The sequence below is a fragment of the Etheostoma spectabile genome, chromosome 7 (assembly GCF_008692095.1).
Source record: "Etheostoma spectabile isolate EspeVRDwgs_2016 chromosome 7, UIUC_Espe_1.0, whole genome shotgun sequence".
NCBI classification, from domain to species: domain Eukaryota; kingdom Metazoa; phylum Chordata; class Actinopteri; order Perciformes; family Percidae; genus Etheostoma; species Etheostoma spectabile.
Genome location: NC_045739.1, coordinates 8,572,744 through 8,583,230, shown reverse-complemented (window position 1 = coordinate 8,583,230; position 10,487 = coordinate 8,572,744). Strand labels below are relative to the sequence as shown.

The window sequence follows — 10,487 nt, the reverse complement described above, 5'->3', positions numbered from 1 at the left end:
ACCCTACAAACGAATTCTTAAGACTAAGATTCAATTTTGATACAAATAATTGTGTTTTTTTGTGAAAAGGAAATTGAGAAGCTAGAACACGTTTTCTTTATGTGTGAGTCAGTGCAACCCTTCTGGGAAGATCTGCAGAGCTGGTTCCAGACCAGGGGAACTGTGATACCTCCTCTGACAGCGATGAATGTTAAGTTTGGTGTTTTTGTTGATGATAAGAGGGTAGACTCTGTTCTTAACAATTTGTTACTTTTAGGGAAACATTTTATTCATAAATGTAGATATTTTAAGATCAAACCCTCCCTGTGCCATTGGAAGAATGAGCTAACCCTTATATATAAGTCCCTGAAACTGGTTAAGGTCGGGAAAGCCCTTGATTTGATTCATTTGCTTGAAACTCTTGATTTAATTTGAGATAGGCTCTGTTATTTTTTCATTTATTTATTTATTTATTTATTTATTTATTTATTTATTTATTTTTTTCCTCTTCTGGATGTTAATTCGCTATGTATTTGTTTTTATCTGTTCGACCCGAGGCAAATGTTTATCTTTTGAAATTGGTTTTGTTTTTTCCTATTGCCTTGTTTGTTTGTATATTTGTATGATTGAATAAAAATAAAAATAAAAAAAAGACAAAAAAACAAAACAGATACAGATAATGCTGTAGGCCTACTCGCTCATCCCTACAAGATAATATTATTGTTCATGTTACATCGTTTACTATATATTATCAGTGACTGTTCCTATATATATTCCTAGGTATTACTATGCTATAGGTATAAAATAATAAATTAGTTAAAACATAGTTATTGTGTTTTATTGATGCTTAAAGTTACGAATACACAAAATATCATACATTGCTATGGTATGAAAAAAACATTTGTCCATACAAAAACAAGGTACAGGCCTACAACAACAAAATAAAACAGAGGACAACTGTTCATGATATCCAGAGTGTGTAGAGGAGACACAGAAGCCATCAGAATAATCTTTGGGGGTTACTTTTAATTAAATAAAGTGATGTAAGAAGCAAATCCATTTCTATAGTTTATAGATACATTTCCTGCAGCCTAATGACGTCCTTGTGCACATGCGTATTAGCGGTGGGCGGAGTTTTTCCAGTCGGTCAGGAAGAGGAGAAAGGCGGACACAGAAACATCAAGCGGTAATCTTACTCAGCTGTAGCTTTTAAACTTTATGCCGATTCTTGTTTCAGTCACATAAGTATTACAGTAGTGCGATGAATACCTTAGTTATAAATTCAGAGGGAATACCTTGAATGACAGTAATCCAAACCACAGGAAACACCGTTAGCTTTCTTGCTAGCTAATGTTAGCTGGTTTGACAGGCCCCGGAATACACTGCACAGCCTTTCAACAGGAATGGGAACACAGCACGGACATGTTCTATGTTTAAACCCTCTACCTCCGAGGCAACCTTTCTGTTTGCAAGCCGGGTCGTTTTGTTTAAGATTGATGTCGTACATCAGGATCTCTTTAATGAAACAAGATAAAAGGAGACCGATTTTATCGCGTTACTAACGTTGACTGAGCTGTTGCTTCTAACGTGATGTGCCAACCCGGGCAAACTATGAAGCCTAGGTTGTAATTGCACCGTTTGGGTTTAAAAGTCTTCTTCACTCTCTATGTGAATCTGTACACTATTGCTAAAACTGTGTTTGGTTGAATTATAAGTGAAGCGTAATGAATTTTTATAACCTTGCTTAAAAGTATTACCCTTTACCTGTCTATGGTGTTACCTTGTTTTGGTGTCTTTTCCATAGATGGCTGCTATCAGGAAGAAGTTGGTGATAGTTGGGGATGGTGCATGTGGGAAGACCTGTCTGCTCATCGTCTTCAGTAAGGACCAGTTCCCAGAGGTCTACGTCCCCACTGTGTTTGAGAACTATGTGGCAGACATTGAAGTGGATGGGAAACAGGTGAGACATAAAACGCTTGCTGTAACCTGGGGTCTGGGGAACCCAAATGGTCCTTGCAGAGACTGTATGGGTGCCGAGCAAAAATGAGCACTAATCCTTTAATTATCCTTAGACATTATCACATTGTCAAAGTTTTTATCATGTTTTGTTGTCTGAATTGAAAATGTAAACCAATTTAGGCTGCTAACCAACAAGTCATTTCAATAATGACTAATCTGTCGATTTATTAATTGTTTGGTTTGTGAAACTTCAGAAAATTGTGAGAAATGCATCATTTCAATCATCATTTACTACAGCGAAAGATGACGTTTAGGGCTGCACGATAATGGCCAAAATGATAATCACAATTATTGAGCTCACGATTAATTATTACAATTATTTGTTGATTTTAACCAAAACAAATTTCATTGTCATATAGGCTAATTTTAACTGTTGTCACATCCATATTGGGCACACATTCCTGCTAATGTATGCTAATACACGCGTCAAGTTACATGATGTAACTGTGAAACGTTTGAGGCACCCCCATCTCCACATGGTAGTTGCATGAGTGAGAGCATGGAAGAAGGGCTACTGCGTTAGGTAGGTTCAATGAATGCAGCAGCACTGCCATATGAAACAGTGTAGTTGTGTAGCCTGTGGCTCTTATCGTCATAAGAACCTTAACTCTGTGACAGTTTACATGGATTAAAGTAGCATTTAGATGTGGTATCATACAGGCTAGTGACGTTATCATTCTCTGACCAATGGCCCAAAGGCCAAAGAGAACCAATTTACTATAACAGACACTAGGGATGGTCCGATACCATTTTTTGCTTCCCGATACCGATTCTGATACCTGAACTTGCGTATTGGCCGATACCGAGTACTAATCTGTATACTACTATCCCTGTATGGATGTGATATGACTTCTATATTTGTTGTTGGTCTGGTTCAGGTTAAACTATTTGTGAAACATGAACAAACACAAACAATGAACACTGAAGAACTTTCTTTTATCATCCAGTTTGGCAGTCAGTTATAACGGAAAAAGGACATAAATAAACTTCTTTAACGTAGAATTTGTTCGTTTTTTTTAACTTTGTATCGGTTCGGTGCATAAGCTCCAGCACTTACCGATATCGGCGTTTTAGGCAATATCGGAGGCGATACCGATACTGGTATTGGGACATCTCTAACGGACACTGAAATGTATCAAATTCTCTGATTTTAAACCATGAAATGCTTGGAATTATTTTTTTATAAAAAATGATTAATTGATTTTTAGAATGGTTGGAGGTTACTATTATATACATTATATCAGTTGACTTGAGATTGCCTGATTTGTCCTGCAATGGTACAAAACCCATATACTATAGTATATAGATATAGTATATGTATATAGATAGTTTACTATCATAGAACTGAGTCTGGCATTTTTGCTTTAAAATAGACTTCTTTAAAATTATTGCAATCATACAGTTCAATAATTTTCTGTATCTACATTTTCTGTATCTATCTTCCTATTAAGAATAATGTAATATTGGTCTGCTCAATCACTTACATACAGTACATTCTTCATCTTATAACTTAAATGCTCAAATTACCCTCTTTACATATCCATCATTCATGCATCTGTCCTGACATGTAACCCTCTCTCTTTTTTCTCAGGTAGAGCTAGCACTTTGGGATACAGCAGGTCAGGAAGACTATGATAGACTGAGACCTCTCTCCTATCCCGACACTGATGTTATTCTCATGTGCTTCTCTGTAGACAGCCCTGACAGTTTAGGTATTGTCTTTGCATCAGTCACACCACTATGTATCAAACACCTTGCTATTGTGAAATTGATATGTGTTACTAATTTCTGCATTCTCCCCCCCCCTTGACTCACTGTAGAGAATATTCCAGAAAAGTGGACTCCTGAAGTGAAACACTTCTGTCCAAATGTTCCCATCATCCTAGTGGGCAATAAAAAAGATCTGCGCAATGATGAGCACACCAGACGAGAGCTTGCCAAAATGAAACAGGTCAGTTTTTTTTTGTTCAAAAATCTGCTGGTAAGTGCGTAAATGTTGGTACATGTAAAAATTGAAATCTTATCTCTGACATTTGTCTCCAGGAGCCAGTTAAATTTGAAGATGGCAAAGAGATGGCGAACCGCATCAGTGCCTACGGCTATCAAGAATGTTCTGCCAAAACCAAAGATGGTGTGAGGGAAGTCTTTGAGATGGCAACTAGGGCAGCACTGCAGGCCAAGAAACGTGGCAAGAAGTCTACCTGCCTTCTGTTATAGGCTCATGGAGAAGAGGCAGCTTCCATTCAAATTTGACACAGGGGAGAAAATTGGGGATGGCCCAGAAATGTTTTGTGGATGCTCAATTTCTTATCACCCAATTATCCTCAGCAGATCTTAAATTATTTGATAGGCCCCAATATCTTGTTTCTTGGTCTATACATTAGGTTAAGTGCTATTTTGCTTTTGCCTATCAAAAACTTTCAGATCTAGAAGTTTGTAGGGCACGTGGTGGGGTGTGATTGGAAGTTGAGTAGATGTAGACGGGGTTGAAATGTGCCATGATGGGAATGAAGTGAGAAAAGGTCCTGACCAGGCCAAAGACAATAGGGACATGCAAGAGAAAGACAGAAATATAAAATATGTTTGAATTAAGACCTGTATAAGTGGATGTTAAACAGTATCGCCTATATGTAGTGCCTTGAGAGCAGTGGTCAAGAAGAATTAGTTGTGGGTTAGGGATTCATAACTTAGATGGGGTATTATTTTGTAATTTGTAATGTCCACACATCACATTTGTGAATGCTTTCTCCCTGTCATTGGCTTTGCTCCTTCAGGCCCATATTCTGACTCAGGCGCTATGCAGAGGTATGCCTAAACTTGATTGTATGAGATATGTTCCCATGTTGAATTACTTTCTGCGTGTGTGCGTGTGTGTGCGCGTGTGTGTGTTAACCACCGTACGGTGGTTTGATTTCTCCAATGCAGGTCTGCATGCTGTGAATGTGTGTATATTTGTGTGGGTGTGTATTAACATATGTGTCTGTACTGTATGCATGGAAAGGCCTTCTGTGTCACTGACCTAACCCCTCATTTCCATGCCAAAGTTACCCTTAATGGCCACATTTTATGGCTCAGATGGGTAATGGAATTAACAGCTACTCAGAGTGACATAAAAACTTTACTTTACTGGAAGACATTGTACTATACCTAGAGGCACAATCAGGTTAAACAAATGAGTTTTTAGGACTTTTTTGTGTATTCTTGTGGATTCATTTGATTGATTTAATCTGTGGGTCAAATCATGAGTGGTGTAGTTGATAAATTGAATATTATTTTAGATAGATTATAGGTTTATCTTATTACTATAATGCCCATAATGTACTGTATGTCTTACAAGGCTTTGTAAGGACATGTAAGTGATGTGTATTTCAAGTTTGCCTTTTACTCAACTCTCCCCATCCGTTCTCTAATGGTATTGTCATTATTGTACTATAACTTTTTATTGTTGTCTCTAATTTTCTTAGTATATTTTAATCATTTTACTTAATCCTGCTGTTATGATCAGTTTATGTCAATTAAATGATAAATTGTAACCATAGTATTGTTTTTGTTTAGTTAATTGAAAGTAAAGCACGGGGTGCAAGGCTGGAAGTTTTGTGGGTGGGATTTTTTTCTTTGTGGTTTTGTTTTTTTGTACTGTGACATATTAAGATTTTTGTTTCTAGATTTTCTTTCTCTAAATAAAGCTGATAGGGTTTTCTGTTGTAAGGTATTTGTGTTCTTTGCATTTATTCATTAATACATCTCCCCTATACTTCTGGCGTTGATTTACTTTTTCCCAAATAAAAAAACTCATAACCCTTTAGAATATCTGATTCCATGATTTTACATCTGACATGTATGTACACAAGCGCATCAAATGACTGAGGTGCATTGTGGGCTAGTAGTTTAGGGTTGGCCCGGCTGGCTTGTCCAATCATCGTCGGCATTAAGCTAACGTGTTGGCTCTCCAAGCACCAATCGCACAACAGAGTCAGATATTGGTACCCTCCCCCTTGAAATGTTGTCTTGCTGTGGCCATTTTACACTTGGTTCCGTGTGAAAAAAAAATAAAAAATAACGCCATTCTAACCTGGACTTCGACGTGCCATTTAAGTAACTGTTGTTGCATGTGGCACTGGTAAGTGTTTGTCCTATTTCAAATAAAACCGCTGTTGTGTTTACAAACGGTTGACAGACGTTTCTGGAGGCAGCGTCTCTGCTTCGACTAACGTTAGCCAAACTCAGGCTAAAATAGTTAGCTTGACCGCTAACATACACGACCGACACACGTCAGTTTAATACTCCTATTTGGGTAGTTGGGCAGGTTTGGCATGTGCATTGCGCGCACACCTTTAGCTGGGTTATAGCTCCATTTGTTTAGGGGGTTTGGTGAGTTGTTAGTAAAGCAGGGATATCAGTCAAAGTTAGAAAAGTCTGCAGTATTCAACAATGCAGCTAACCTGAAGACAGAACTAGCTAGAATAATGGTAACGTGACCTGCCTCTATTGAACACTATTATGCACCCCGTGAGGCCTCTTCTCAAGATATATTTCTGTAACGTAGTGGTTTATAAGTTTTGACTCAGTTTTTAAAAGACAGTGACATTTTTTTTTTGATAATTGCTTCTCATTCTTAAGAGAGAGAGTGCAGAGTCGGTGGATCAGCATGGACTATGAGCGGAGGTAAGTTACATTTCTTTTTGTAACTTTCTACCCTAAAGAGTAAATGTGTCTGACAAAATCCTCACATTGTCTTGCAGAGGTGGGCGAGGTGACCGAACGGGTCGCTATGGCAACACCCACAAGGATCACAACTTTCGTGACATGGACTATAGAGGCTATGGTCAAGAGGATGAGGAGGCAGGATCGGAATATGATGTCAGAGCAGAAGAAGACAGGCCATACGGCCGTGAAGGGCAATCTCTGGGTATTCGGGACTTCTTACCAGGTCGTCTCCAAGACCGCCCGGGGTTTCACCTGAGAGGAGATGGGCAAGGGGACATTGGACGTGAGGGGGAAGAGCTCCTGTGGCCCCCGTGCTCTCAGTCACAGCCTGATCTAGCCCTTCCCAAGCTCCAGAGAGAGGAGGACGGATCCAGGTTTGAGCAGTTATTGACTGGCCTGCAGGAAAGAGGTCGGGGGAAAGGTGGAAGAGGCTTTCCTGAGAACAGTGCTCCTCATTCAGGGGGTAGGGATGGCAACTGGGATCGTGGTGGTGCCCATTCAGAACAGATGGAGTACAATACAGTGAGACAGAGAGAAGAGGACAGGTTCTCTCGTGCGGCGGTTAAGAGGAGGGTAAGCCATAACAAGCCCATCCTCTATAGAGCTGCTACAATTTTATGTTTTTTGATTGACATCTGTTGCTAATTTTTGACTGTACTATGCAGGCTTTTACAGTGGGGACAGAGGAGCATAGTTGTGGGAATGCTGGTCCAGACCTGTCCCTTGAGGAGTTGGATCAAAGGGACCAGGACTACCGTGCAGATCTAGACCACAACCAGAGGCCAAGCAGCATCATAATGCTTCGCATGCTGCCACCCAATGCCACCGCCAATGAGGTAAGTGAATGTCTCCTGGGCATGTTTGTGGTCTGTTGACACGTGGGTCTTGTTGTCAGTTGGCTCAAAAGGAACTAATGCCTCTGTGTTCATAGATCCGGGCACAACTTCAGGAGCAGGGGATCCAGCCAAGAGAGGTTCGCCTCATGAGAAACAAATCCTCAGGTGAGAACTTGTCCATTGACTCACTTTTTTTTTTTCTTGTGTTTTTTGAATTCTCCTTTTGTGTCACACTCATTCATTACCAGCTCTTTCCATCATTGCTCTCTCAGGTGACTTTACATTATCTGCTTAGTCTTCTCGCTCGGGATCTACCAATATGAATTTTTTTGTGTCAATGCCAATACCAATTCTTCTTTTTTCATTTTTTTTTTTTTTTTCAACAGCCTTAGCCAATGACTGATATGGGCTGCCGATTTTCTTGAGCCAATACTTGGAACCGATACTGCTTTTGCTCCCTCAATTTACATCATAAAAGGAAAACGACAAATGTTACAAGTTTCAATTTAAAAAATGAACTTTTATTGAACTTAAAAAAAACTATTTTTAACAATTAGTTAAAAAAAAGAGTTACGTGCTGAAAATTATTTTTTTATGCATAAATAAAATAATTACACTATTGCACACAGTTGCAACAAACAAGCAGAATAATAAAGTGCACACTGTATACGTAATTTTAAAAGTAACCAACTATTTAAAAGTAGCCATTGAAATAAAGTGCTTGATTCGCGATTTAAGATGGCCACGGTTTCAATTTTTCTACATAAAATAAAATCAGCATGTCTAAGCCTAATATGCCACCTGATATGCAAAGACAACACAGGAGTAAACAAAAATGTAAAAGAAGCGGTCAGATTTGTCGAACATAAATCAGCAGAGGAAAATAACGTGATGACAGATGAACATTAAGCAACAAATGTTCAAGTTTCTGTTCTAAACTGCATCATTGTTAAAATGTATAAATATTCAACCACATCTAAAACATATCTCTCAAATATTTAAAAGCTCTCCTTCAGTTGAAGCCGCATTCTCATACATTGCTGTGATGCTTGTGTCTCACTGAGTGTGACACACACACACACACACACACACACACACACACACACACACACACACACACAAACTTCTGTTGATTCAATCTTCTGTAGCTGACGCTGACTGAAAATCTTAACCACCATTGAACTGGATTGATAATGATACACGTCAGCAAGCAGCTCTAAACACAAGTAAGGCATACACGGTGCTCTTATGTCTGGTACATGATAAACATTTACACAGATTAATATTTAACTACAAATATAACATATCTCTCATCTTTAAAGCTCTTCTTGAACGGGGGGGGGGGGCTGCAATCAGATATCACTGCGATAGCAACTCTGCCCAGCTCCTAGTAAGGGGAGACGGAAAGAGTCTGGTGTGTGTTTATGTGTCTCTCCGAGGTACACACACAACACACGTCCTAACCTCAGCCAGGTGGTTGTTGAATAAAAATTCCACAGAACAATGTCAGCATTACTTAATCCTATGACCAGTGTTTGCAACAGCTACCATATGCATACCGACAACTTGCAATTTGGAGCTCTCTAAATACAGTGGCATGCATTTTTGTAGACGAGGCATTCACATTTTCCATTTGGACCCACAAACTTGCTTAGCTATAGTTGCAAGCACATAAAGAGCAATGTTTTTCCACTTTCAACGTGTATGGCAATATTTCAGCTTAATCAAACAGTTAAAAGATGCTTTGAAAGTTTAAAACTGAAGAGCAGGCTTCCAGCACTCTGATATTGGGGGAGGGACATTGCATGGTCTGCATGTGAACTGCAGCGTCTTTAGCAACACAGAGCTGCCTGTGTGGACGCCTGTCTGTAAATAATGCCGGGAAAATCGGTGAACGCAGCAGCTGTATTGGCTGATGCCGATACACGTATAACGCAAATATTGGCCCAATATATATCGGCCGGCTGATAAATCGGTCGATCACTACTTCTCTCATTAATAAGCAGCCTCCCTGTTCTTTACCTTCTCAGTTACCGTCAATGTTTTTCTTCATACTCTGACAGCGGGATAGATAGCTGATGCAAATAATGCATATTTATGTTATTTACTTACATACAGTTTTTTGCTGGGATTTCCTGCTTTAATTTTTCTGGCTAGTGCTCACAGGGTAACATCCATGCTTGCTTCAAAGGAGAGCTCTATCCATATTTGCCTTTTATAGACAAGAATGCATGCATACAACTATAGGTTATAGATCGGCATTTTCCTTTTTGCCTTGCCTCTTTTATCGTCTTTACCCTTTCTTGATTCTGCCTCATCCATCTTTAAGTGAGATGTGTCTGAGTAGATGAACAATGCTCACAAACTAACTGTCAACTAAAAAATGAGCAGCGGAAGCAGAATGCGTTTAATGGTGTTTGTCATTGTAGCTTTTTTTGAGTGTGTATGTGTGGGGATATGTTGCAGCTATTTCTCAGCTACGTGAGCGTCATCCATGCAACTCAGAAAAGCTTGTCTTTTTCTAAAAGTTTTCCATTAAGGTCATTGTCTCACTGGCCTATCCTTTTGCTAATGCACTGGTTGTCTGTAAGGTGTGCCTATCTGGCACACTTACACTCCCCTGCACTGCTCTCTTCTCACCCCCGCATCACTTTTTATCTGTTTATTCTTAGGATAAGTCACTCTCAGTTTTAAATGATGAAAATGATAATCTTTTGTGATTGCACTCCATGTTATATAGGGGTGGGAAAAATAATAGATTTTTAGATGCATCGCGATTCTCTTTAGAATGATTTGGTGCTCAATTCTGAAAAGTTAATAATTGATTTTTCTTTTTTTTTTTAACTGTGTGTACAGGCCATAAGTCTGGAACCACATTCTCCTTCATTGCGTTTTCTTTATTTTCATGACTATTTACATTGTAGATTATCACTGAAGGCATCAAAA

At 39.0% G+C, this 10,487-nt stretch overlaps 2 protein-coding genes across 5 annotated transcripts in view; both read left to right on the top strand.

The window, feature by feature from the left end:
- The window catches only part of LOC116692455 (rho-related GTP-binding protein RhoA-C), a 732,216-nt gene extending 726,506 nt beyond the window's left edge, over nucleotides 1-5,710 (top strand). The window contains exons 1-5 of one of the 2 annotated variants that reach the window (XM_032520774.1): nucleotides 1,060-1,165; nucleotides 1,784-1,939; nucleotides 3,590-3,710; nucleotides 3,819-3,949; nucleotides 4,042-5,710. In XM_032520774.1, coding sequence (XP_032376665.1) covers nucleotides 1,091-1,165; nucleotides 1,784-1,939; nucleotides 3,590-3,710; nucleotides 3,819-3,949; nucleotides 4,042-4,215 — 657 coding nt within the window. In that variant the 5' untranslated portion in view covers nucleotides 1,060-1,090 and the 3' untranslated portion in view covers nucleotides 4,216-5,710. Of the gene's footprint in view, nucleotides 1-1,059; nucleotides 1,166-1,783; nucleotides 1,940-3,589; nucleotides 3,711-3,818; nucleotides 3,950-4,041 lie in introns of those variants that run through there. The other variant, XM_032520775.1, reaches the window with a different exon arrangement.
- A 251-nt stretch (nucleotides 5,711-5,961) lies between these two features.
- rbm10 (RNA binding motif protein 10) overlaps nucleotides 5,962-10,487 on the top strand; it is a 13,636-nt gene continuing 9,110 nt past the window's right edge. For 2 of the 3 annotated variants that reach the window (XM_032520720.1, XM_032520718.1), the window contains exons 1-5: nucleotides 5,962-6,118; nucleotides 6,619-6,663; nucleotides 6,741-7,278; nucleotides 7,371-7,541; nucleotides 7,637-7,706. In XM_032520720.1, coding sequence (XP_032376611.1) covers nucleotides 6,647-6,663; nucleotides 6,741-7,278; nucleotides 7,371-7,541; nucleotides 7,637-7,706 — 796 coding nt within the window. In that variant the 5' untranslated portion in view covers nucleotides 5,962-6,118; nucleotides 6,619-6,646. Of the gene's footprint in view, nucleotides 6,123-6,618; nucleotides 6,664-6,740; nucleotides 7,279-7,370; nucleotides 7,542-7,636; nucleotides 7,707-10,487 lie in introns of all 3 variants that reach the window. The other variant, XM_032520719.1, reaches the window with a different exon arrangement.